Here is a 23,434-nt window from a genome sequence, read left to right on the forward strand (position 1 = left end):
TATAAGTAAAAGCCACCAGCCACCATGTGCGGCCTGCAAATGTTACTTCTTTTTTTTTTTTTTTCCTGGAATAGAGCCTCGCTCTGTCACCCAGGCTGGAGTGCAGTGGTGCGATCTCGGCTCACTGCATCCTCTGCCTCCTGGGTTCAAGCAATTCTCCTGCCTCAGCTCCCGAGTAGCTGGGATTATAGGAACCTACCACCACACCCTGCTAATTTTTGTATTTTTAGTAGAGACGAAGTTTCACCAAGTTGGCCAGGCTGGTCTTGAACTCCTGACCTCAGGTTATCCACCCGCCTCAGCCTCCCAAAGTGCTGGGATTACAGGCATGAGCCACCGCGCCCGGCCTGCAAATGTTACTTCTAACAACAGCCTTTGAATTTGTGAGAACTCAGTGCTGGGTCCCCGTCCCAGCAGCATGAAGCTCACACGGGAGTTGGAAAGAGTCCAGGGTTCCACACTGGCCTGCTGAAGATCCCGAGTGTCATGTTTTTGAGGTTTTTTTAAAGAAACAGAGTTGGCTGGGTGCGGTGGCTCACGCCTGTAATCCCAGCACTTTGGGAGGCCAAGGCGGGTGGATCACCTGAGGCCAGGAGTTCTAGACCAGCCTGGCCAACATGGTAAAACCCCATCTCTACTAAAAATACAAAAATTAGCCAGGCCTGGTGGCAGGCACCTGTAATCCCAGCTACTCCAGGGGTTGAGGCAGGAGAATTGCCTGAACCCGGGAGGCGGAGGTTGCAGTGAGCCGAGATTGCGCCTTTGCACTCCAGCCTGGGGGACAAGAGTGAGACTTCGTCTCAAAAAAAAAAAAAAAAAAAAGGCCGGGTGGCTCACACCTGTAATCCCAGCACTTTGGGAGGCCAAGGTGGGCGGATCACGAGGTCAGGAGATCGAGACCATCCTGGCTAACATGGTGAAACCCCATCTCTACTAAAAACACAAAAAATTAGCCGGGCGTGGTGGTGGGCACCTGTAGTCCCAGCTACTCGGGAGACTGAGGCAGGAGAATGGCGTGAACCTGGGAGGCGGAACTTGCAGTGAGCCGAGAATAGCGCCACTGCACTCCAGCCTGGGCGACAGAGCGAGACTCCGTCTCAAAAAAAAAAAAAAAAAAAAAAAGGTCTCAGCCAGGCACAGTGGCTCATGCCTATAATCCCAGCACTTTGGGAGGCTAAGGTGGTGGATCACGAGGTCAGGAGTTAAAGACCAGCCTGGCCAACATAGTGAAACCGCTGTCTCTACTAAAAAATACAGAAATCAGCTGGGCGTGGTGGTGAGCGCCTGTAGTCCCAGATACTTGGGGAGCTGAGGTGGGAGGATCACTTGAGCCTGGGAGGTTGAGGCTGCAGTAAGCCGAGATTGCACCACTGCACTTAAGAGCCTGAACAACAGAGTGAGACCCTGTTTTAAAAAAAACAAAAACAAGGCTGGGCACGGTTGCTCATGACTGTTATTCCAGCACTTTGGGAGGCCAAGGCAGGTAGATCACCTGAGGTCAGGAATTCAAGACCAGCCTGGCCAACATGGTGAAACCCCGTCTCTACTAAAAGTACAAAAATTAGTCAGGCGTAGTGGCAGGCACCTGTAATCCCAGCTAGTAAGGAGGCTGAGGCAGGAGAATAGCTTGAACCTGGGAGGCAGAGGTTGCAGTAAGCCGAGATCGTGCCACACTGCACTCCAGCCTGGGTGACAAGAGCGAGACTCCGTCTCAAAAAACAAAAAGAAAAAACCTATGGTTTTCACATGTTTCCTTTTCTAAATGAGGTTCTGAGTATGTGGGACTACAGGCACAAACCATTGCACCTCGCTAATTTTTTTTGTTTTTTGTTTTTTTTGGTAGAGATGAGGTCTTACTATGTTGCCCAGGCTGATTTTGAACTCCTGGCTTCAAGCAGTTCTCCTGCTTCAGCCTTCCAAAGTGCTGGGATTTCAGGCGTGAGCTGTCCTGCCTAATTTTGTCCAGCCTAACTTTTTTTTTTTTATTTTGGAGATGAGGTCTGGCTATGGTGCCCATGCTGTTCCCAATCTCCTGGCCTCAAGCAATACAGTCACCTCAGCCTCCCAAGTAGCTGAGACTAGCCACGAACTGCCAAACCTTGCATCACACCCTCCCGTCTCTCTCTCTCTTTTTTTTTTTTCTGAGACACAGTCTCCCTCTGTTGCCTCAGCTGGAGGGCAGATGATGGCTCACTGCAACCTCCACCTCCCGACTCAAGTAATCCTCCCACCTTCAGCCTCCCAAGTAGCTGGGACTACAGGTGTGTGCCACCATGCCCAGCTAATTTTTTTAATTTTTAGTAGAGATGGGGTTTTGCCCTGTTGCCCAGGCTGGTCTGGAACTCCTGACCTCAAAGAATTCATCTGCCTCAGCCTCCTAAAGTGCTAGAATTACAGGTGTGAGCCACAGCTCCTGGTACATCACACGCTATCCTCAGGTTCAAGTGCCTCTGCCTGGCATCCAGTGTCTTCCAGGACCAGATCCCATCTCCCATGGTCTATCCCAGGCTTCCTGGTCAGCTCAGAGTTCCCAGAATATGAAATCTCCAGGTCTTTCACTTGGAATGTCCTCCATGGCTTGATTATCTGACTGGAGATCCTTTAAAGACTTGCTTTACTTCCTTGAATGCTTGTTCCTCCTCCTTGTCACAATAACACGGTCTATAACATCAGTAACCTAGTATGTAACATCATCCACCAGAAGCAATCATAATAGACGGTGTCTACATTCATTGAGTGATAATTGTGTGCCACACTTTCTAAGCATTTTATTTGACATCCCTCCCATTGGAGGTGGAGTCTATGATGCCTCTCCTTGAATATGAGCTGGCTTCAGTGACTCACTGTAGTGAATAGAAAGTGAGAGATGTCACACTGTGTGAGTTCCAAGGTTAAGTCATCAGAACTGAAACAGATCCCACCTGGCTTGCTCTCTTGGGATATTTCCCTTAGACTGTAGCTGCCATGTTGAGAGGAAGCCCAAGCCACAGAGAGGCCATGTGCAGATATTCTGGCCAACAGCCCCAGCAGAAGTTCAAGGCAACAGCCAACACCAACTACCAGATATGTGAGCGAGGAAGCCTTCAACGTGATTCCAGCCCCAGCCACTGTGTCTGCAAGTACATGACAGATCTTCAGGAAGAACTGCCAAGCTGAACCGAGTCAAACCCCAGAACCATGAAAGATAGTGACTTTTTTTTTTTTTTTTTTGAGATGGAGTCTCGCTCTGTCACCCAGGCTGGATTGTAATGGCGTGATCTCGGCTCACTGAAACCTCTGCTTCCTGGGTTCAAGCAATTATCCTGCCTCAGCCTCCTGAGTAGCTGGGATTACAGGCATGCACCACCACACCCGGCTAATTTTCTGTATTTTTAGTATAGATGGAGTTTCACCATGTTGGTTAGGCTGGTCTCGAACTCCTGACCTCGTGGTCCACCTGCCTCAGCCTCCTAAAGTGCTGGCTTTTTTTTTTTTTTTTTTTTGAGACGGAGTCTGGCTCTGTTACCCAGGTTGGGGCGCAGTGGCATGATCTCGGCTCACTGCAACCTCTGCCTTATGGGTTCAAGTGATTCTCCAGCCTCAGCCTCCTGAGTAGCTGGGATTACAGGTGCGCACCACCATGCCCAGCTAATTTTTTATTTTTAGTAGAGACGGTTTCACCATGTTGGCCAGGCTGGTCTTGAACCCCTGACCCCAGGTGATCTGCCCGCCTCAGCCTCCCAACGTGCTGGGCTTACAGGCATGAGCCACTGCACCCAGCCGATAATGACTTTTTTTTCTGAGATGGAGTCTCACTTTGTCGCCCAGGCTGGAGTGCAGTAGTGTGATCTCAGCTGACTAAAACCTCTGCCTCCCAGGTTCACGCCATTCTCCTGCCTCAACCTCCCAAGTAGCTGGGACTACGGGTGCCTGCCACAATGCCCGACTAATTTTTTGTATTTTTAGTAGAGACAGGGTTTCACCGTGTCAGCCAAGATGGTCTCGATATCCTGGCCTCGCGATCCGCCCGCCTTGGACTCCCAAAGTGCTGGGCTTACAGGCATGAGCCACCACGCCCAGCCTAGTGACCTTTTTTTCATCACTATATTGGAATTGTTTGGTATGCAGTGTTAGATAAGCAGAAAAACTTGCACTAACTCACTGAATTCTCCTTTCTCAATCCTGTGAAAGGAATGCATTTCCGTTTTATTTTATTTATTTTATTGTAATTTTTCTTTTTGAGACAAGGTCTTACCCTGTTACCCAGGCTGGAGTGTAGTGGTACTGTCTCAGGTCACCACAACCTCCACCTCCTGGGTTTGAGTGATTATCCTACCTCAGCCTCCCAAGAAACTGGGATTATAGGCATGGGCCACCACAGCTGGCTAATTTTTTTTTTTTTTTTTTTTTTTTTTTTTTTTTTTTTGAGACAGATCCTTGCTCTGTCACCCAGGCTGGAATGCAATGGCATGTTCTCTGCTCACTGCAACCTCCACCTCCCAGGTTCAAGCTATTCTTCTGCCTCAGCCTCTGGAGTAGCTGGGATTACAGGTGCGCCCCACCATGCCTGGCTAATTTTTGTATTTTTTAGTAGAGATGGGGTTTCTCCATGTTGGTCATGCTGGTCTTGAACTCCTGATCTCGTGATCTGCCCGCCTTGGCCTCCCAAAGTGCTGGGATTACAGGCATGAGCCATCGCACCCGGCTGCCTGGCTAATTTTTGTACTTTTGGTAGAGACGGAGTTTCGCCATGTTGGCCAGGCTGGTCTCGAACTCCTGGTCTCAAGTGAATGAACCGCCTGCCTTGGCCTCCCAAAGTACTGGGATTACAGGCATGAGACACCGTGCCCGGCCCACATTCCCATTTTAAAGATGAAGAAACTGAGGCTCAATCTGCGCAACGTGTGAAACCGAAGTTACAGCATAAGTAAGTGGTAGAGCTGGGTTGTGAACACAGGTGGACGCTACACGGGGTCATTCCCACCAAATTCTGTAGTCTGTACATGTATAATATGGGGTCTTGGGCAGGCATGGTGACTTGTGTCTGTAATCCCAGCACTTTGGGAGGCCGAGGCAGGTGGATCACCTGAGGTTTCGCCAACATGGCGAAACCCCATCTCTACTAAAAGTACAAAAATTATCCAGATGTGGTGGTGTGTGCCTGCAATCCCAGCTACTCTGGAGGCTGAGGCACGAGAAGCACTTGAACCCAGGAGGCTGAGGTTGCAGTAAGCCAAGATTGCACCACTACAATTCAGCCTGGGAGACAAAGCTAGACTCTGTCTCAAAAAACAAAAAACAAAACAAACAAACAAAAAAAACGCCAGGCGTGGTGGCTCACGCATGTAATCTTAGTACTTTGGGAGGCCGAGGTGGGTGGATCCCCTGAAGTCAAGAGTTTGAGACCAGCCTGGCCAACATGGTGAAACCCTGTCTCTACTAAAAATACAAAAAATTAGCTGGGCTTGGTGGCAGGTGCCTGTAATCCCAGCTACTAGGGAGGCTGAGGCAGGAGAATCACTGGAACCCGGGAGGTGGAGGTTGCAGTGAGCTGAGATCCTGCTATTGCACTCCAACCTGGGCAACAAGAACGAAACTCCGTCTCAAAATAAATAAATAAATAAAAAGCTGGGATCTGGCTTTTGCCCAGGCTGGAGTGCAGTGGCAGGATTATAGCTTACTGTAGCCTCGATGTTCTGGGATCGAGTGATCTTCTTACCTCAGCCTCTCAAGTAGTTGGGAGTACAGCACACACTACCAGGGCCAGCTTGGTATTCTGTGTCTGCATGTCTTATTATTATTATTTTTTGAGAGAGAGGCTCTCACTGTGTCACCCAGACTAGAGTACAGTGGTGTGATCGTGGCTCACTGCAGCCCTGAACTGAGCTCAAGTGATCCTCCTGCCTCAGCCTGCTGAGCAGGTAGGAATACAGGCACGGGTCACTACACTGGGCCAATTAAAAATATTCTTTTTCTTTTTCTTTTTTCTTCCTTTCTGTCTCTCTTTTTTTTTTTTTTGTAGAGACAGGTTCTCACTGTATTGCGAAGCCTGGTCTTGAACTCCTGGGCTCAAGCAATCCAACCACCTCAGCCTCTCAAATTGCTGGGATTACAGGCATGAGCCTCTGCACCTGGCCTTGAAGTGTGTCTTGAGGCCTATACAAGTTAGGCAGCTTCTTGGCAGCCCTGGTGGCACACAGTGGGAAGGAACCCCTCCTGCCCTTGTCAGCCCCTGTTCTGACCCCCTCTCCATTTCCAACAACTGGGTATTCACATTTATGTTGACGGCTCTAGGGCACAGACTATCTATCATTTACACTCTAGTATGAATCAGTCACTACTTCTAGGGTCTGAGGATTAGATGTGAGACATCCGTTACTTTCTGGCAATTCTCCTTCCCACTTATTTCCCCAAGAAGCAGCCACACTCGTCACGTGCTCTAGCTGGCGACTTTATTCAAAGGGGAGAGGGAAAAGTGAGAGAGTTGGGTCATTTCTGGGATAACCTGGAGAGGGGTGGGTCTCTGGAGCTCCAGGGAGGAGGGACAGACACCTCAAAACTATTACAGAAGGCCGAGAGGACGAGGGGTGGGGTTCTGGGTGTCCTGAGGGGCGGGGCTGGGGGAAGGGACGCTCCCCTAACTCAGGGCCACGCGTCCGCTAGGGGCCGCTGCCGCTTCCACTGCCACTCCCGCTGCCCACAGCGTCCAGGATGGAGGTGCGAGGGCTGCGGGAACGCCGGGAGGGAGCTTCCCGGGCCCGTCGTCCTGGTCTGGGACGAGGTACCGCGGAGATGGAGATGTTGAAGCAGTGACGGGCTCCAGGAGCAGCCACCGGTAGGGCGTGGCCCAGAGCCGAGCGACAAAGGTCCGTCCCGTCTGCGAAGGTCTAGGAAAAAGTGGAGTTAAGGCCCTAGTGGGCGGAGTCCAGAGACGTGGGGGGCGTGGCCTCGGGAAGGGAAAAAAATGTGTAAATTCCTTAGGGATTGGGGTCAGAGCCGGAGCGTGCGGCCTGGGAGTCTATGTGCGGGACGTGAGTGGGGGCAGGTCCTTGGGGAGGGTGAATGTTCTTACTGGGCCCTAGCGGGATGAATCAGGGTTGGGGCAGTGGGGGGGCGCGCAGAGAGGTCTGTATCAAGGCTGGGGTTTTGTAGAGGGTGACTGGGCTTCTGGGTCCTCCAGGGTAAAATGTGGATGGACCCAGAGCAGGAATGGTTTCTTGGGAAGGGCAAATCTGGACTTAGAGAGCTTTTGGGGTCAAAGGGCACAACCCAGTAGGAGGCTGGGCTAGGGAAGGGTGGGAGCAGGGACCTGGGGAGTGCCAATCCGGTCTCTGGGGTCTAGACACGGTAAGAAAGAACTTGGTGGGGGCCGGGGGCGGTGGCTCACACCTGTAATCCCCACACTTTGGGAGGCCGAGGCGGGCGGATCACCTGAGGTCAGGAGTTCGAAACCAGCCTGGCCAACATGGTGAAACGCTGACTCTACTAAAAATACAAAAATTAGCTGGGCGTGGTGGCATGCGCCTGAAATCCCAGCTATTCGGGAGGTTGCGGCAGGAGAATCACTTGAACCCCGGAGGCGGAGGTTGCATCGAGCTGAGATCGCGCCACTGCACTCCAGCCTGGGCGACAAGAATGAAACTCCGTCTCAGAAAAAAAATAATAAATAAATAACTTGGTGGGGAGGATCTCAGTCTCTTCCCTTCACCTTCTGCCCCACGCTCACCTGTCCATAGGTAAGGCAGCTGGGCTCACAGCCCCTTTTTTCTGAGAGTGGGAGCCAAGTCGGGCCACAGGTGATATCATCTTCGCAGTTGACGAACCTGGAGATGGCGAGTGGAGAGGTGGGTAAAGCCTTTGTAGTTACATTCCAGCGGGATTCTGGCTCTTCTAGACTGTGTTCACTATATGCCCCCACCTCGGATCCAGGCCCCGCCTTTTAGAACCACTCCCCTGCTAACCCCATCTCTCCAGATTTCACCCCGCCCCATATTCTATCAGATCTTTCCATACTCTGGGTCACGTCACAACTGGCCTTGTCCCTACAGACCTCAGACCATTAGTTACAGGCCAGTCCCTCATATTTTCACACTCTTTCGTTTTCCTTTTATTTATTTTTGAGACAGGGTCTTGCTCTGTGACTCAAGCTGGAGTGCAGTGGCGTAAGCATGGCTTACGGCAGCTTTGACCTCCCAGGCTGGAGCAATCCTTCCACCTCAGTGTCTCAAGTACCTGGGACTATAGGCGCGCACCATCATGTCCGATTAATTTTTTTTTTTTTTTTTTTTTTTTTTTTGAGATGGAGTCCTGCTCTGTTACCCAGGCTGGAGTGCAGTGGCCCAATCTCTGCTCCCTGCAACCTCTGCCTCCCAGGTTCAAACAATTCTCCTGCCTCAGCCTCCCGAGTAGCTGGGATTACAGGCGCCCACTACCACGCCTGGCTCATTTTTGTGTTTTTAGTAGAGATGGTGTTTCGCCACGTTGGCCAAGCTTGTCTCAAACTCCTGACCTCAGGGGATCTGCCCACCTTGGCCTCCCAAAGTGCTGGGATTACAAGCGTGAGCCACTACATCCGACCCATGTCTAATTAATTTTTAAATTTTTTGTTGAGACTGGGTCTTGCCATGTTGCCCAGGCTGATCTTGAACTCCTGGCCTCAACCAATCCTCCTGCCTTGACCTCTCAAACGACTGAGATTACAGGCACCCACCCTTTTACCTTATCTTTTCAATCAAGAGGACTCACTCCTTAAGAAATCTCAGGGCCTGGCTGGGCATGGTGGCTCACCCATGTAATCCCAGCACTTCGAGAGGCCAAGGCAGGCGGACCACCTAGGTCAGGAGTTTGAGACCAGCTTGGCCAACACGGTGAAACACTGTCTCTACTAAAAATACAAAATTTAGCCGGGCGTGGTGGCGGAAGCATGTAATCTCAGCTACTAGGGATGCTGAGGCGGGAGAATCACTTGAACCCAGGAGGCTGAGGTTGCAGTGAGCTGAGATCGTGTCACTGCACTCCAGCCTGGGCGAAAAGAGCAAAACTCCATCTCAAAAAAAAAAAAAAAAAGGCCGGGTGCGGTGGCTCACGCCTGTAATGCCAGCACTTTGGGAGGCCGAGGCGGGCGGATCACGAGGTCAGGAGTTTGAGACCAGCCTGACCAACATAGTGAAACCTCGTCTCTACTAAAAATACAAAAATTAGCCGGGCATGGTGGTGTGCGCCTGTAACCACAGCTACTCAGGAGGCTGAGGCAGGAGAATCGCTTGAACCCGGGAAGTGGAGGTTGCAGTGAGCCAAGATTGTGCCACTGCACTCCAGCCTAGGTGACACAGTGAGACTCCATCTCAAAAAAAAAAAGAAAGAAAAGAAAAAGAAAAAAGAAAGAAAAGAAAAGAAATCGCAGGGCTATGAAAAGCCACATTGCCATATGGCAGGTATCTTAAAAGCTGGGGGCTTCTCATGCCTCGCCCCTATCTACCTGGGCTCTAAACATTAAGCTGCATCTCTTAAACCTTGGCCCTGTTGGAGGCCACTCCCCTTTACACAGAAGGCCAAGCAAACTGCAGGCTCCGCCCTCTTCCCCGCCCAAGTCACAACCCACGCCCCTTGCCCCCGCGTCTCCTACCAGGCCTGGCAGAGCTCCTCGCAGAGCGGCTCTGCCTGGCGTACCCCCAATAGCCGCAGGCGGAAGCGACTGCGAAGGGCACATTGGAGGTGTTCCAGGAAGGATTTGCATCTGGACATTGGGAGAGATAGGGTCGGATGGGTCAGGACCCGAGGGAGTTCCTGGGCAATGGGCAAAGTATGTGAGAAAACGGTGGAGGGTGCTGTACTCACTGAGGGCTCGGCACTCCACAGCGTTCTGGATGGTTTCCAGGGCCCGATGACTCTGTTGTGTCCATCTCTGAGGGACAACAAGGTCCTGGCAAAGGGGAACCCTGTGAGCCAGGGTCTTGGATATTCAGGTAAGGTTTGGGAACTGAGGCCTGGGGATCCCCTGGACAGGGGAGACCCCAGTTACATCAATCCTCACAAACCCATAACTTAAGACCCTTCCTTTGGAATGCAAATGCAGCTTCAAGTAGTAATAATCATTTCTTGTTTATAATAATCAACTTACTTGTCATGTGCCTGGTAGTGACACATATGCTTAATCCTTTTCCTTTTTTTTTTCTTTTGAGACAGGGCCTCGCTCTGTCGCCCAGGCTGGAGTGCAGTGGCGCGATCTTGGCTCACTGCAACCTCCACCTCCCAGGTTCAAACAATTCTCGTGCCTAAGCCTCCCAAGTAGCTGGGATTTCAGGCGCATGCCACCTTGTCCAGCTAATTTTTGTATTGTTAGTAGAGACAGGGGTTTCACCATGCTGGCCAGGCTGGTCTCAAACTCCTGACCTCAAATGATCTGCCCACTGCAGCCTCCCAAAGTGCTGGGATTATAGGCGTGAGCCACTGAGCCCTGCTCATATGCTCATATGCTTAATCTTAACAACAGCTCTGCGAGGTATATTTGTTATTTCTCTCTTTTTGGGGGTCCATGTGAGACCCAGAGAGGTTAAATGACTTCCTCAGGATCACACAGCTACAAAGTGGCAGAGTTGGGATTTGAACCCCGGCAGTCTAATTCTTATCCACCATTCTTCAGCACTATCCGTGCCTCCCACCTTGGTGGCCATGCTAGGCCCCTCTCATAAGGAAATTCTAACATTGTCATGGCAGGGTAGGTGTGGGTTTCTGGGTGTTGGTGGTGAGGCAGGGTCTGGGGTGCTCACCTGCCAGGTGCAGCTTGCCTTTGCCCAGATCAGCTGCCAGCCCATGGTGTCGCTGGGACCTGGCTTGGAGTGGGCGGCTCCCTCCACAGGCTTCTAGCAGGATCCATGCCAAGGTCAGTTGCAGGACCCAGGTCAGGCCGATGGGTCGCATGTGGACCCTGCAGTCCATGTCCACCTGAGATAAGAGCTGGCAGGCATAGGGTGGGGTTCAGCCATCCCTTTCTGTGAGCTTAGGGTGGCACCCACCCAATGCATACCCAAGAAGCAGTGCCAGGCAGAGTAGGGAAAGTGCAGCTGAGGAGGAGGCTGGGGCAATGACCAAGGGTGTTCAAATCCCAGGAGACCATCAGGGCCTGGCTTCAACCTAGGAGCCCCCCTCCCATCAGAACCATGTCCTCTATGTCCCTTCAGTGCCACCGCAACCAAGCTTAGACCACAGTGGCCCTCCTCCCATCCAGCAGGATCTCCCACCTTTTTAGTCTTCAAGAGACCCCTTCTTTCCTCAGAATGAAGGGGACCTCCCTAGGTCTTCCAATCCCCCTCTCCTGTTCGGTAATTCCTCCCTCCCTTCTATGCGGCCTCCCTCCTCCCTCTCTCGCTCCCTGCCGGCCCTTCTCTGGGTCACCTTCTCTCGGCCTACAATCGGCTTAGGGGCCACCCAGAGCTGGGCCTTTGGGACCAAGGCTGGTGTGGCAGGGCTCAGGTTCTGTCACTGGGGCCTAAAGCCCCGAGGCAGGGACAGCTAGCAGTCTGTGGAGACAACACTGTCCCCTTCCCGCCTCCCCGCGTTCAGCCCCTCACCTGTTGGCTGGATTGGGGTCTAGAGGCCGCTAAGACACCTCAGGATCCAGTCCAGGAAACTGGCTGCTGAAAGGGGCGTGGCTTAATGCAGGGGCAGGACCTCCCACCGTCCTGCCCACACTCCAGCTGACCAAAGGCTGGCCGACTTGGGGCTGGTGTGTATATATCCTTGTGTTTGTTTTTATGTTCAGCTTGTGGCTTAAGCTCTGTATCTATATATGTGGGGAGTGTGTGTGTGTGTGTGTGTGTGTATGTATGTGTGAGGAAGGTGTGTTTGTGTGGCCTACAGCCTGTGTGTGTTCCCAGGCACCTGTGTCTTTTGTTTGTGTGGCTGTGTGTGTGTTGAGCATGTATGTGTGTTTTTGTTGTATGAGGTTATGTTTATGTGTGTTTCTTGGTGGAGTGGTTGTGTGTGTGTGTGTGTGTGTGTCTGTGTGTGTGTGTGTGTATACGTTCAGAATCTGGGGGAGGATTGTGTGTCCCAAGCAATGTGTTTGCAGTTGAATAAAACAGGATCTTAATAAATGTGAGAAGGGGAAATGTAGCATTGGGTTAGTGTCCCTGCAAAAATGTTGGAAGTCAGTGGATAAAGGTTTTTGACCATGAATGTTGACCATGAATGAACAAAGAAATGTCATGTGCTGAGCAGGATGTGTTTGTGTGCACACATTATGTGTCCCTCTGAAGTTTCTGTGAATGTGTGTTGCTTGTGAACACTCCTTTAACTCATCCATTAATTCAACAAATATTTATTGAGCACCTACTGTGTGCTAGATTCTGGGGATGCAGTAGTGAACAAGACATGAAAATTTCAGCCAGGCATGGTGGTTCACACCTGTAATCCCAGCACATTGGGAAGCTGAAGTAGAAGGATCGTTTGAGCCCAGGAGTTTGAAACCAGGTTGGCCAACGTGGTGAAACCCCATCTCTACTAAAAATAATCAAAAAAAATTAGCTGGGCATGGTGGCACATGCTTGTAATCTCAGCAGTTCAGGAGGCTGAGGCATGAAAATAGTTTGAACCTGGGAAGCAGAGGTTGCAGTGAATCAAGATTGTTCCACTGCACTCCAGCCTGTGCAACAGAGTGAAACTCTGTCTCAAAAACAAACAAACAAACAAAAACTCAAAATAAAAGACACAAAAATCTCAGGTTTCATAGAGCTGACATTCTAGGGGGAGAATCAGATGAGAAAAACATCCCTGCAGAGGGTATGGGTGTGTATGTCTATGTGTTGTGTTGGGAGAATAATTTGTCTGTTTTAGATGATAATTTGTGTGCAACTGGACATCGCTTGGTTTTGGAACTATGTGACTGTGCTTCCATTGGTTGAGTGTTTATATGCGTTGTTTGTGTGTGTTTGCATTGGATGACTGTGTGTATGTCTGTGTTTCCTAAGTATGTGTTTGTATGGCTGCAGATGTGAGTTTGTGTGTATCTGTATTTTTGGATGTTTGCGTGTGTCTGCATTTGCTGAGTATGTGTTTGTATGTGTGTTAATTTGCAAAATGTGTGGGTCTGTGTTTGTGGAGTATATGTTTGCAGAGTATGTTCGAATAAATGTTTGTGTGTCTGTGTTTACTGAATATGTGACTGTGAGTGTTTGTGTGCCTCTCATCTCAGGGCAAGAGAGGCTTTTGTCTCTCTTTTATTGCTGTATTCCCTCCCAGATCCCAAAACACTACGTTGCACACAGTAGGTACTCAATATGTGGTAAGTGAACAAATCAGTAGATACCGTCTCTGGGTCTCTCTGTGTACACCCAGTGATGTGCTGGAGGCCTCAGTAAGCAAGACCTGCCGGACCTAGCTTTCCCCTGGTCCATCTTGAGGTGGTCCAGGATGCTTGTGGGTCAGATTTGTTCAGCCTCTGGGCTATGCCTCACGCCAGAGCCTCCGCACCCTTTCTCCTTCCCTAATCTCAGCCCCCGACCCTGCGCTTGGATTTCAGCACCGCGGACAGGAGCGCGCGAGACCAGCACCAAGGAGAGCTCCCGCGGTCGCCATCGTGAGATAGGTCGCCAGGGGCGGAGTCCGGGCCATGGACGGAGAGATGTGCCAGCAAGGGACTCAGCGAGACGGCGACACAAATGTGCCGACAAACATATACAGAGACAGACAGAGATAACCCAGGCAAAGGCGCGGACTTGAGGCGACAAGCTCCTGGTGAATACCCGGACCCAGCCTCGCCGTTGCCCCCGTCGTCCAGCAGGGGTCGCTCTTACCCAGCGACCGCGCCCTCCGGGACCTTGGGGCCAGATACTGGCCACCACCCCTTGGGAAGCCCTTCTGTCCCCCAGTGCCAAGACTGGGAGTTCGGAGGGCTCGGACACTCTCCTCTCCAACTTTGGGAAGCATGGTGGGTTTGGCCTCACCTGTGTGAACATGGAGGAGCGGCGAGGGAGCTGAAAAGCGCTTTAACTGCCCCCCTCTCCAACTACCAGCTAATCGCTCCTATAAATACAGACGGCCTGCCCTGGCTCCTTAATCCTGACCGTGAGGGAGGGGTCGCTAGAGGGGCTGCAGGGTTCCCTGAGGAGGCTCTGATTGTGGGGCAGGTGGTGGGGGGCATAATATGTATGCACATGTTTTTCTGAGGTTGCGTCTCCTGTGAAGACGGGTCTCCTCAGTGAAAATGTTTCTCTGTAAGCATGACATCTCTCCTGGGGCTGTAGAGGTCTCGTGGGTGGGGACAGTTTCCCACAGAGGATATGGCTTTTAGGGGTCTCTGATTGGGGGTATCCTTTCCACGGGAATTGTTACTCCTGGGATCTTTCTCTTCGGGGAATGTCTCTTTCGTGGGGAGGGGGATGGCTTTTGAGAGGAAAGTCACCTCTCAGGGACCATATCTATTAGGAATGATTTTCAGGGTTGGGGGAGTTCTTGATTGGACAGGGCGTCCCTGTGGAAACTATCTCCCCCCGGGAATGTGTCTCACCAAGGGGGTCTCTGGGGGATGAATGTAGAGGGAATGTATCTCAGGGAGAAGGCTTCCTTTGGGGTGTTTCTTGACTGGGGGTTCTACCCCTGAGAATATTTCTCCTCTGGGTGTCTCTTTTTATAGTGGTCTCTCGGCAGCTTGGCTCCCATGGGGGCACCAGGAGGCTCCGCCCCCCCGCCCGCCCCTTCCCCCCGCCAGCGCGGGCAGCGGTGGCTGAGACCGGGCTCGGGCGCCCAGACGCAGTGACGGCGCCGGGCCCGCCCCACTTCGCTCCGCCCCCGCCACCCCTCCCCTCAGCCGCCGCCGCCGCCGCCGCGGTCCCCGCGGCTTCTCACTCCCTCCCTCCTCCCTCCTCCCGCCGCCGCTACCTCCCTCCTCCCTCCCCGGGCCGAAGTCGCCGCCGCTGCCGCCATGGACGATTCGGGCCTCATCCGCCGCCGGAGGCTGCAGGTACGCGGCTGCCTTGGCCCCGGGTGGAGAGGAAGGGGTCGGCGCCCTGGGGCGGGGCTGGGCAGGAGGCGGGAGAACTTGCACCAGGGTCAGCCGGGACGCCCCCACCCATAGGTTCGGGACGCTAACCGCGGGGAACGCTGTGGCCGCGCGTCCCGCCGCGCTGGGGACCCCGCCCCTCAGGCGCCGCCCGGCGATCCAGGGAGCTGCCGGAGGGGTGCAGCCTAGCGCTCCCCCTCGAGGATCGCCTGAGGGGCGCCTGGCCCGCCCTAGGGGGATGGGGCTGGGGCCGAAGTCATCGCCCTGGCGCCTCGCCAGGCTGGGGGTGAGGGGGCGCAGAGCAAAGTTATTGCCCTAGGGCTCATGCCCCTCGGGGCCATCGGCGCCGCTGGAGGCGTAAACATGTTTGTGCGGCAACCTCGCCCCTCACCACCCCAGGAGCCCCCTCCCGAGGCATAGGACGCCCTGCGTCCCCCACGCACCTGCCTGGCCACCAGGATTCTTCCTACTGCCCTAATTGGACAGGCACCTAGACAGCTTTCTCACTCTTCATTCCACCTCCTCCACTACAACATCCGCCCCCCCACCGCGATCCTCAAGTCCAGCCCAGCTTGTGGGTGGGCGGGAGCGATTTTTAGCTCCTTGCAGCCTTAGAAGATGCTGGTCTCGAGGCTGCGCAGGCGCAGGAGGCGTGCGTCCACTGCACGGAGTGGGACACTGAGGATCGCTGTGGAGTGTGGGGAAGACGGGGACAAACTCAGGTGTCAGGAGCTCCTACCTCCAAGGTGGGGAGGGATTCTGTAGCCGAGAAGCGTCCTCTGCTCGTCTTCAGCTGCGTTTCTGAGGGGTTAGTACGGAAGATCAGGGTTAATACGGAGGTCCGGTCCCAAACATCCCAGAGGGGAAGGTGATGATATCTGTGCCCCAAGGCCCTGCCTGGGGTCTGGCCCTTCTGAGCCTCCTTGGGGCTCAGCCCCAGGCTTGGTAATCTGGAGTTTAGATAAAGCCAAGAATGGGCCCAGACTCAGGCTCCATCCCCAGCCTGAATCTTGGGAAAAGAGGATTCAAACCCTCACCTAGGGCTTCGTCCATTTCTAGACTCCCCTAATCCATCATTCCCGAGGTTGAAGGCCAAGGGGAGCTGATTGGTCAGCGCAGCAGGAAAAATGGTGATCAGACTGCAGGAAGGACCTTCCAGGCGTCTGGGTAACGCGGGAGCCAGACATGAGTTGGAAAACTGATTTGCTTTCAGAGCCCAGATGGCCCGATCTCCGGAGCCTAGGCCTCTCTGAAGTGCTCCCACATTCTCTCCGCCTCTCGGGGGTGGGTTAGGAGAGTGGGTTCCGAGAGAAGGGAGGCAGCTGCGGCAAAGTTAGAGCAAGTACTGCAGCAGCCAGGTTGGGTCCGCGCCGTCGGGTTTCTGAGAAAAGGGAGGAAAGAGGCGGGGCCTGCACGGTGTGTCCCCGCCCTCCGGGCCGGCGTCAACTCTCATTGGCTCAGCGCCACGCGGGACTTTAGACTCCCGCTCGAGACACCGCCCCCAACGCGGAATGCTTCCACTCACCCACCCACCCACTCAACCCCAGGCTTGCTCTGGGTCCGGCGACCCTTGTCGGAGTCCTGTCTCCACCGCTTCCCTTCTGGCGGGATTAACCACTTCGCTGCCTGGATACACCCACATACGTTGGTGCATCCTCTTAGGAACTGTCGCATCACTGCTGAGCGCCCGAGGGTCCCCTGTGTGCAGCTAGGCTCTTTTTTTTTTTTTGGAAACGGAGTCTCGCTCTGTTGCCCAGGCTGGAGTGCAGTGACGCAATCTCGGCTCACTGCAACCTCCGCCTCCCGGGTTTAAGAGATTCTCCTGCCTCAGCCTCGCTAGTAGCTGGGATTACAGGCGCATGCCAACATGCCCGGCTAGTTTTGTATTTTTAGTAGAGAGTGGGTTTCACCATGTTGGCCAGCCTGGTCTTGAACTTCTGACCTCAGGTGATCCACCCGCCTCGGCCTCCCAAAGCGCTGGAATTACAGGCGTGAGCCACCACGCCCTGGGATCTTATATGTAGACAGCATCCTGAGTTCGAATGCCCTGTCTGCAGTGTCAACTATTAATCCTGTGCGGGAGAAGCGGAATCCACTTGGCCGAGCGGCTCTGCAGCTGAGATTGGAGGTGGCGTCTGTTTACACTGACGCCAAAGACCCGAACTTCCGCCGCTCCAGTATGACCCTTTCTTCGTCCCTAGAATGTTTGGGGGCGCTAGCGGATGGGGCTGGGTTCCAGGTCTTCGTCGGGTGGTGCTTAAAAGCCCTCCAGGGGCTTACCCTCCAAGGCCGGGTTACCCGGATCTGGACACCCTGGGCTCTGTGGCCAGAAAATCCAGGTCTTGATTTCGCTTGGGCCATTGCAGACTCGCAGCCAGGTCGACTGGTCCTGGCTGCGGCTCATTCACTCCGGGCATGCAAAGACAGAGGGAAAACCTGGTTTGGATTATCGGTCACCCGTGGCTCGGGAGGGCAGGGCTGCCCTTTGGCCCCGCCTATATGTTTGTCCGTTGTACAACGGGGTGGGAGGACGCTGTGGTCCATCCTCTGTCATGCAGCACGTCCCTCCTTAATAACGCCTGTTCTCCAGACTTAGTATTATTGAGCACTTGCTATGTGCTAGGCACCATGCTAAGGGGCTAGGCATCTGCATCAACTCCTAAGATCCTCAAGGAGACACGGGACTATTGGAAGGTCATTTGCCAAGGTCATAAAAAGCAAAATTGAGATTTGAACCTAGGCTTTTTGCTTTTAGAGATCCTAGAAATAGTCTAGGACATCCCTCATTTTCCTTTTGTTGGAGTCCCCTCCAAAGGCCTTTTGAAACTCTCCCCCAAATCTTTCCACCTGCAGCCCCACTCAGTTTCCTTCCTTCCACCTCACCCTGTGGATAGAAAACTGGCTGGCAGGTGTTGCCCCTTGTACCCCATTCCTTTCCTCAGAAAAGAGCCAAGACCCCATATCTCCTGATCCCTACAGTGACTTCCTAAGAGCTTGACAAATGGAAGGTGACCTTCTTCAAATGCAGACACATAAAGTTAATACTCACTAATTATTATTATTGTCATTATAAAAAATGACTACGCGGCCATCACCTGAATTTCCATTTTTCTTTTTTTATTTTTTAAACTTTTTATTATTTATTTATTTATTTATTGTTAATTGAGAGTGTGTCTACTCCAGCAGTGGTGCAATCATACTTCACTATAACCTCGACCTCCTGAGCTCAAGAGATTCTCCCACCTCAGCCTCCGTGGTTCCCATTTTAAATCTCAGTTGTGAGTCACTCTACTTACCTACCCCCCACCCCCTACCCCAACTCTGTGACTCTAGCTGGGAGTCAGATAGATCTGCTGAGGTGTAGATGAGTCATTCATTCTTTCAACCTTTCATTCATTCAACCTTTCATTCATTCATTGAGTACGCTAAGCTTATTCCCGCCTCCAGGCCTTTGCCCTTGCAGTTCCCTCCACCTGGAATGCTCTCTCCACAGATCCTCCCATGGCTGGCTCTTATCTTTCAGCAACCAGCTTAAAAGTCACCTCCACAGAGCAGCCCTGTCTGACAATGTGTCTCCATCCTAGCCATTGTCCATCACATCACCCTGTTTAATTTATTCATAAGACTAATTATTGTCTAAAATGATTTCGTTCACTTCTACACTAATCTTGTTTAATGTCCCCTTTACCCTATAAATACTAGTCCCAAAAGGCCAGAAACTTTTTTTTTTCTCCTTGAGACAGAGAGTCTTGCTGTGTTGCCCACGCTGGTGTTGCCTTGGACTCAAGCGATTCTCCTGCCTCAACCTCCCAAGTAGCTGGGACTAGAGGTGCACACCACCACACCGGACTTGTAATTTATTCACTACTGTGTCCCTAGTGCCTAGGATTGGGTCAGCATACAGTAGGTGCTCAAGACATATTTTTCAAATAATGATTCCTATTTCATTTGCACAAACACACGCTGATATGCCAACTCACTTGCCTTTATATGGCGCCCCGCCTGTGTACTTGGGCCTCTGTTGGTCTCTGAGGGTCAGGAGAGGAATCACCCAGGGATCCTCTCCCCCAAGAAACTTGGCCCGCAGTGCATGGCCAAGGGTGAAAGTGACAGTGCTGAAGAGGGGCCTGTCTTACCCTGCTTCTGCTCCTCCAGGGAGTTGATAATGCTTGTGGGCAGCAACGGCAGGTCCACGCTGACCTTCATCGTTTTGCCCCTTTGCCTTCCAGAAGGATTTGCCCCTGCCCCGGAAAAGCAGCAGGTGAGCCTGGGGAGAGACGTGGCGGGGGCTGGCCGCCCCTTCTCCCGCCGGGGTGGGGGCGCCAGGCGAGTGCGCGGGCGGGGCCTGGCTCGCCGGCACGCAGCAGCGCCCCCTCCCGGCCGGCTGCAGCCGCAGGGCCCTCCCCTTCCCTGCCCTCCCCTGCCCGCTGCGGCGGCTGCAGCCTCCGCCCCGCGCGCTTGCTCCCCGCGCCGCCGCCGCCGCCGCCGCCGCCGCCGCCGCTGCTGCCGCACCTGCCACCATGTCTCCGCCGCCGGGTCATGTCTGACTCTCTCTGGACCGCGCTTTCTAATTTCTCGATGCCCTCCTTCCCCGGCGGCAGTATGTTCCGCCGCACCAAGAGGTAGACCCCCGATCCCCTAGACATTGTCCCGGCCCTCCCCGCAAAAGCCGCCGCTCCGGGTGCTGCTGCAGGGCGGGGCCCGGGATGCTGCGCCCGGTCCAGCTGCGCCAGAGGTGCCCCAGCTGCGCCTTCCCGCCGGGGATGGGGTTGAATGGGGGGTGGTGTGGGCCGAGTCTGGGGGGATTGCACGCTGGAGAGGACGGCCGCGGGGGGAGGGGGCTGCGCCACTGGGGGTTTGTGGCGCCTTTGTCTGCTGGCGCTGCGGGCTCCAACAGCCTGGTGGGGGTAGAGGAAGAAGGGGAGGCTGGGGGGCTTGGCACCCTCAGAACAATAGCCGCAGCCTGGCCTCCCCCCACCCCCATGCCGCGTGCTCCTGGACGCGCTAATATGCTCAGTCACTGCGGCTGTGGGTGAGGGGACGGACGGAGGGGCTTGGGGCTCCCTCTTCGGGAGCTGGACGCTGAGGGGTAGAAAAAAGGGGGGGTTTATCATAACACAACCCCCCCCCCGAACACAGCCTTACACTGAAAATAGTGACACACAGCGTCACACAGGACATGATGTCACACACATACACACAACAGCCCTAGTGGCCCAGATACACTGGGAGGTGCCACACATACCTAGCCTTGCAGCTGCCACAGGTCAGAACCATGCACAGACACACAGGGGCACCACGTCGTGTACACCTAGTAAGATGTCACTTACATGGCGATCCACACACACAGTTATGTCATCCAAGATGCAAACATGTGTTTCAATATCCCATCCATACATCCAAGAATGTCACAACACACGATGTCATATCTAGGTATCTCACATACTATGTCACGCTGACATCAGGATAAACAGATGTAGGGATCTTGCAGAGACAGAACTACGCAAAATCACACGTTATCACATGCAAGACTCACCTAGAGAATGTCAAATGTGGTGACATGTTTGGACACAGTGTCACAAGATGTTAAATTCACACAATAGATGCTACATACACATGGACAAGCATGGTGAACGTCACACCCAGACGGAAGGACAGTATCGGACACAGACTCAGAATGCCACACAAAGACATAGATACATGTAGGGGGGATCATGCATCCTGGCCAGGCATGGTGGCAGGCACCTGTAGTCCCAGCTACTCAGGAGGGTGAGGTGAGGCAGGAGGATTGCTTGAACCCAGGAGTTTGAGGCTGCAGTGAGCCACTGCACACTGCACTCCAGCCGGGCGACAGAGCGAGACATTGATTTAAAAGAAAAAATAATAATAAGAATACAACCTGCCTGTGTTACAGCACACATTGTTATGGACAAGTGGCATTTCACACTGTGTCACATAGACACACAAATGCTCAAATTGTATCACACAAGATAAACCCACGTTGTGTCGCACATATCACACTAGAATGCATTCAGCGTCACACATTGTTGAATTCATACAGTGGATGCCACACGTGGATACCTACAGTGAATGTCACGCACAGACTGAGACACGCTCAGTATCACCAATGGTGTCACCTAGACATAGTGACTATCACACCATGACAGACACTGCCCTACACAGAATCCATACTGAGAGTTTCTCACACACATGTCATATGCACATCCCCTGCCATACACAGTCCTGCCGAGGCCTGCACCACCTCTTTCTTCGAGAAACCCTCCCAGGGAGCCTCCAAACACACATGGATGGGAGATGGGCGGGGATCTGAGACAGGAGGTCAGCTGGTGGGGCTCAAGAACTCACTGGGCTGCGGCCCGGCCCGGCCCCCCTGCCTTACCTTCCCCGCAGCTGCCGCACCAGTAATCGGAAAAGCCTCATCCTGACCAGCACTTCACCCACGCTGCCGAGACCCCACTCCCCGCTGCCAGGTCACCTAGGTGAGGCCAGTGGTAGAGACTTGGTGGGTGCGGACTGGCCTACAGTAGGCGGGGCCTCAGGCGAGGAAGCGTGGTCATGCTACAGAAGGGGCGCAGTTGGAATGGAGGCGAACCAGTTTGGATAAGGGGCGGGGCCATGGTTGTGTGGGTGTGGTCAGTCGCAGAGGGACGGTCATTGGGGGGCGGAGACTCAGGTGGGCGGAGACTCAGGTGGGACGGGACAGAAAGGAGGAGTCGTACCTGAGGGGCGGGGCCATCCCAGATGAAGCCAGAATCGTCTTGGAAGGGGCCAGGCTGACTCGGCAACGAAAAAATTTAGAGAGGCGGGGCCACAGGCGAAGGGGCGTGGTCTCCCCATAATAGGCGGGACTAGACTAAAGACAGGACATGCTGCTGTTTGCACGCCGCTTTAGGGAACGAGAGACCTGACGGGATTTGCCCCCTCTTTCTCTCATAGGCAGCAGTCCCCTGGACAGCCCCCGAAACTTCTCCCCCAACACCCCCGCCCACTTCTCGTTTGCCTCCTCCCGAAGGTGAGTCCCTCCCCTCCAGGGCCCCAGAACCCTGGGCAGACCCTCCCCAACCACTGTCTGGGCCGCCATCTGTTCTCCTCCTAATTGCACCCGAGCTGGGGCCTGAGGGGACCAGCGAGTGCCCCAAGGTCTCAGCGGGAAGGAGCGCCTAGCCTTCGGGGCGGGGCCTATAAGAAGGCGGGGTCCAATCGCCGATCTGGAACGGGGAAGGCGGTGGGGCTCCCTTTGCGGCAGGTCGAAAGCGCGTGCGCCCTGGGCGCGGGGTCTTCGTCTCTCGGAGCCTTGCTCTCCTGGCCAGGTGTTTCCATAGCAACAGGACGGGGTAGCCAAGATGACGTGCGCAAGCGCAGATTGCGCGATGCCTATCGAGGGACTCTTGGTCCCCGAGGTGGGGGAGGACGACTAGGGCTGTTTCTCAAGGGGAGGAATCTCAGGTTTCTTTCCAAGGGTCTCTTAGGGTTTCTGGGGTGTCCTTAAATGATTTTTCTGTGGGCCTTTGGTGAAACTGGGGGAGGCAGAGAGGTTTCTCTGATGTTTTCTGGAGAAACTTTTCTGGGAGTTTGGGCCTGTCTCTTTTTCTTTGAGCTCTATTCATTCTAAAAATGGTGTCTAAACACCTGCTATGTTCTTAGGAGCTGGGCGTATGGGGTCAATGACGTCCTGTCCCTACCCTCTGAGTCGAATAGGGCAGGCAGGCCAGAGAATGGGGATCAGTGCAAAGGCTGATGAAGGCTGTGTTGTGAGAGTCAAAGGAGACTGTGAAGACAGACAGCTCCCTTGGGAAAGTGGGGGAACCGCCTATTGACCATGGAATTTAGCTGAGGGCAATAGAGAGCCAGGGCAAGGCTCTGGGATTGGGTCTCACATGTTTATCCGCAAGCGGGGAGGACTGAGCGAGGGGACTGCTGGGAGGAAGGAGGAAGGGAGGAGTCCAATAAATGGGGTGTGTGTGTGTCCTTGTAACTGTGCAATCTGTGTGCTGGTGTGTGTGTGTGATTGTCGCTGTGTGAGGGATTACGTGCCTATGCAATGGCACGAGTCTGCAAATGTGAACGTGTGAACGTGTGTCTGTAGGATTGTAAGCGTCTGTGAATATGTGAGAGGAGCAAGTCAGGTATGTCTCCAGGTGAGCGTGCAATCTGTGTGTGGGTGTAAGCGTGTGTGAGTGTGTGGCTGTGAGATAGTAAACACAGAGTCACAGTGTTTACTGTCTCTCTCTCTCTTTTTTTCTTTTCTTGAGACAGAGTCTCGCTCTGTTGCCCAGGCTGGAGTGCAATGGCGGGATCTCGGCTCACTGCAATTTCTGCCTTCTGGGTTCAAGCGATTCTCCTACCTCAGCTTCCCAAGTAGCTGGGATTACAGGCGCCCGCCACCACGCCCGGCTAATTTTTGTATTTTTAGTAGAGATGGGGTTTCACCAGGTT

At 53.5% G+C, this 23,434-nt stretch overlaps 2 protein-coding genes across 8 annotated transcripts in view; one reads left to right on the forward strand and one right to left on the reverse strand.

Annotated features, from left to right (window-relative positions):
- Window positions 1–6,414: 6,414 nt before the first annotated feature.
- Window positions 6,415–19,194, reverse strand: RTBDN (retbindin). Of its 6 annotated transcripts, XM_063701781.1 has the most exons (8): window positions 19,114–19,194; window positions 16,015–16,358; window positions 15,717–15,778; window positions 10,749–10,935; window positions 9,817–9,883; window positions 9,605–9,715; window positions 7,706–7,802; window positions 6,415–6,866 (listed from the first exon to the last, which is right to left on the reverse strand). In XM_063701781.1, exons 2-8 carry the CDS (start codon window positions 16,028–16,030, stop codon window positions 6,639–6,641), a joined length of 768 nt encoding a protein of 255 aa, XP_063557851.1. In that variant the 5' UTR covers window positions 16,031–16,358; window positions 19,114–19,194; the 3' UTR covers window positions 6,415–6,638. The 6 variants fall into 6 exon arrangements, with proteins under 6 accessions (XP_063557851.1, XP_055227852.1, XP_055227850.1 ...); XM_055371877.2 differs by lacking the exon at window positions 19,114–19,194 and having other exon boundaries at window positions 6,415–7,601; window positions 9,817–9,901; window positions 16,015–16,432; XM_055371875.2 differs by lacking the exon at window positions 19,114–19,194 and having other exon boundaries at window positions 9,817–9,901; window positions 16,015–16,426.
- Window positions 14,852–23,434, forward strand: part of MAST1 (microtubule associated serine/threonine kinase 1) — a 41,030-nt gene continuing 32,447 nt past the window's right edge. The window contains exons 1-4 of one of the 2 annotated variants that reach the window (XM_019015502.4): window positions 14,852–14,938; window positions 19,207–19,238; window positions 21,389–21,477; window positions 21,935–22,010. In XM_019015502.4, coding sequence (XP_018871047.1) covers window positions 14,900–14,938; window positions 19,207–19,238; window positions 21,389–21,477; window positions 21,935–22,010 — 236 coding nt within the window. In that variant the 5' untranslated portion in view covers window positions 14,852–14,899. Of the gene's footprint in view, window positions 14,939–19,206; window positions 19,239–19,307; window positions 19,600–21,388; window positions 21,478–21,934; window positions 22,011–23,434 lie in introns of those variants that run through there. The other variant, XM_031004383.3, reaches the window with a different exon arrangement.

The sequence above is a fragment of the Gorilla gorilla genome, chromosome 20, assembly GCF_029281585.2.
Source record: "Gorilla gorilla gorilla isolate KB3781 chromosome 20, NHGRI_mGorGor1-v2.1_pri, whole genome shotgun sequence".
Taxonomy (NCBI): Eukaryota; Metazoa; Chordata; class Mammalia; order Primates; family Hominidae; genus Gorilla; species Gorilla gorilla.

Excerpts from the sequence above, each read along its gene's own strand:
- RTBDN (XM_055371875.2), bottom strand. Across the intron at positions 10,936-15,716 it reads AATCCCTCCCCACCTTGGAG|CTCTTATCTCAGGTGGACAT; the intron begins GTAGGAGCTCCT and ends TATGCCTGCCAG. Across the intron at positions 9,902-10,748 it reads AGGCAAGCTGCACCTGGCAG|GACCTTGTTGTCCCTCAGAG; the intron begins GTGAGCACCCCA and ends CCCCTTTGCCAG.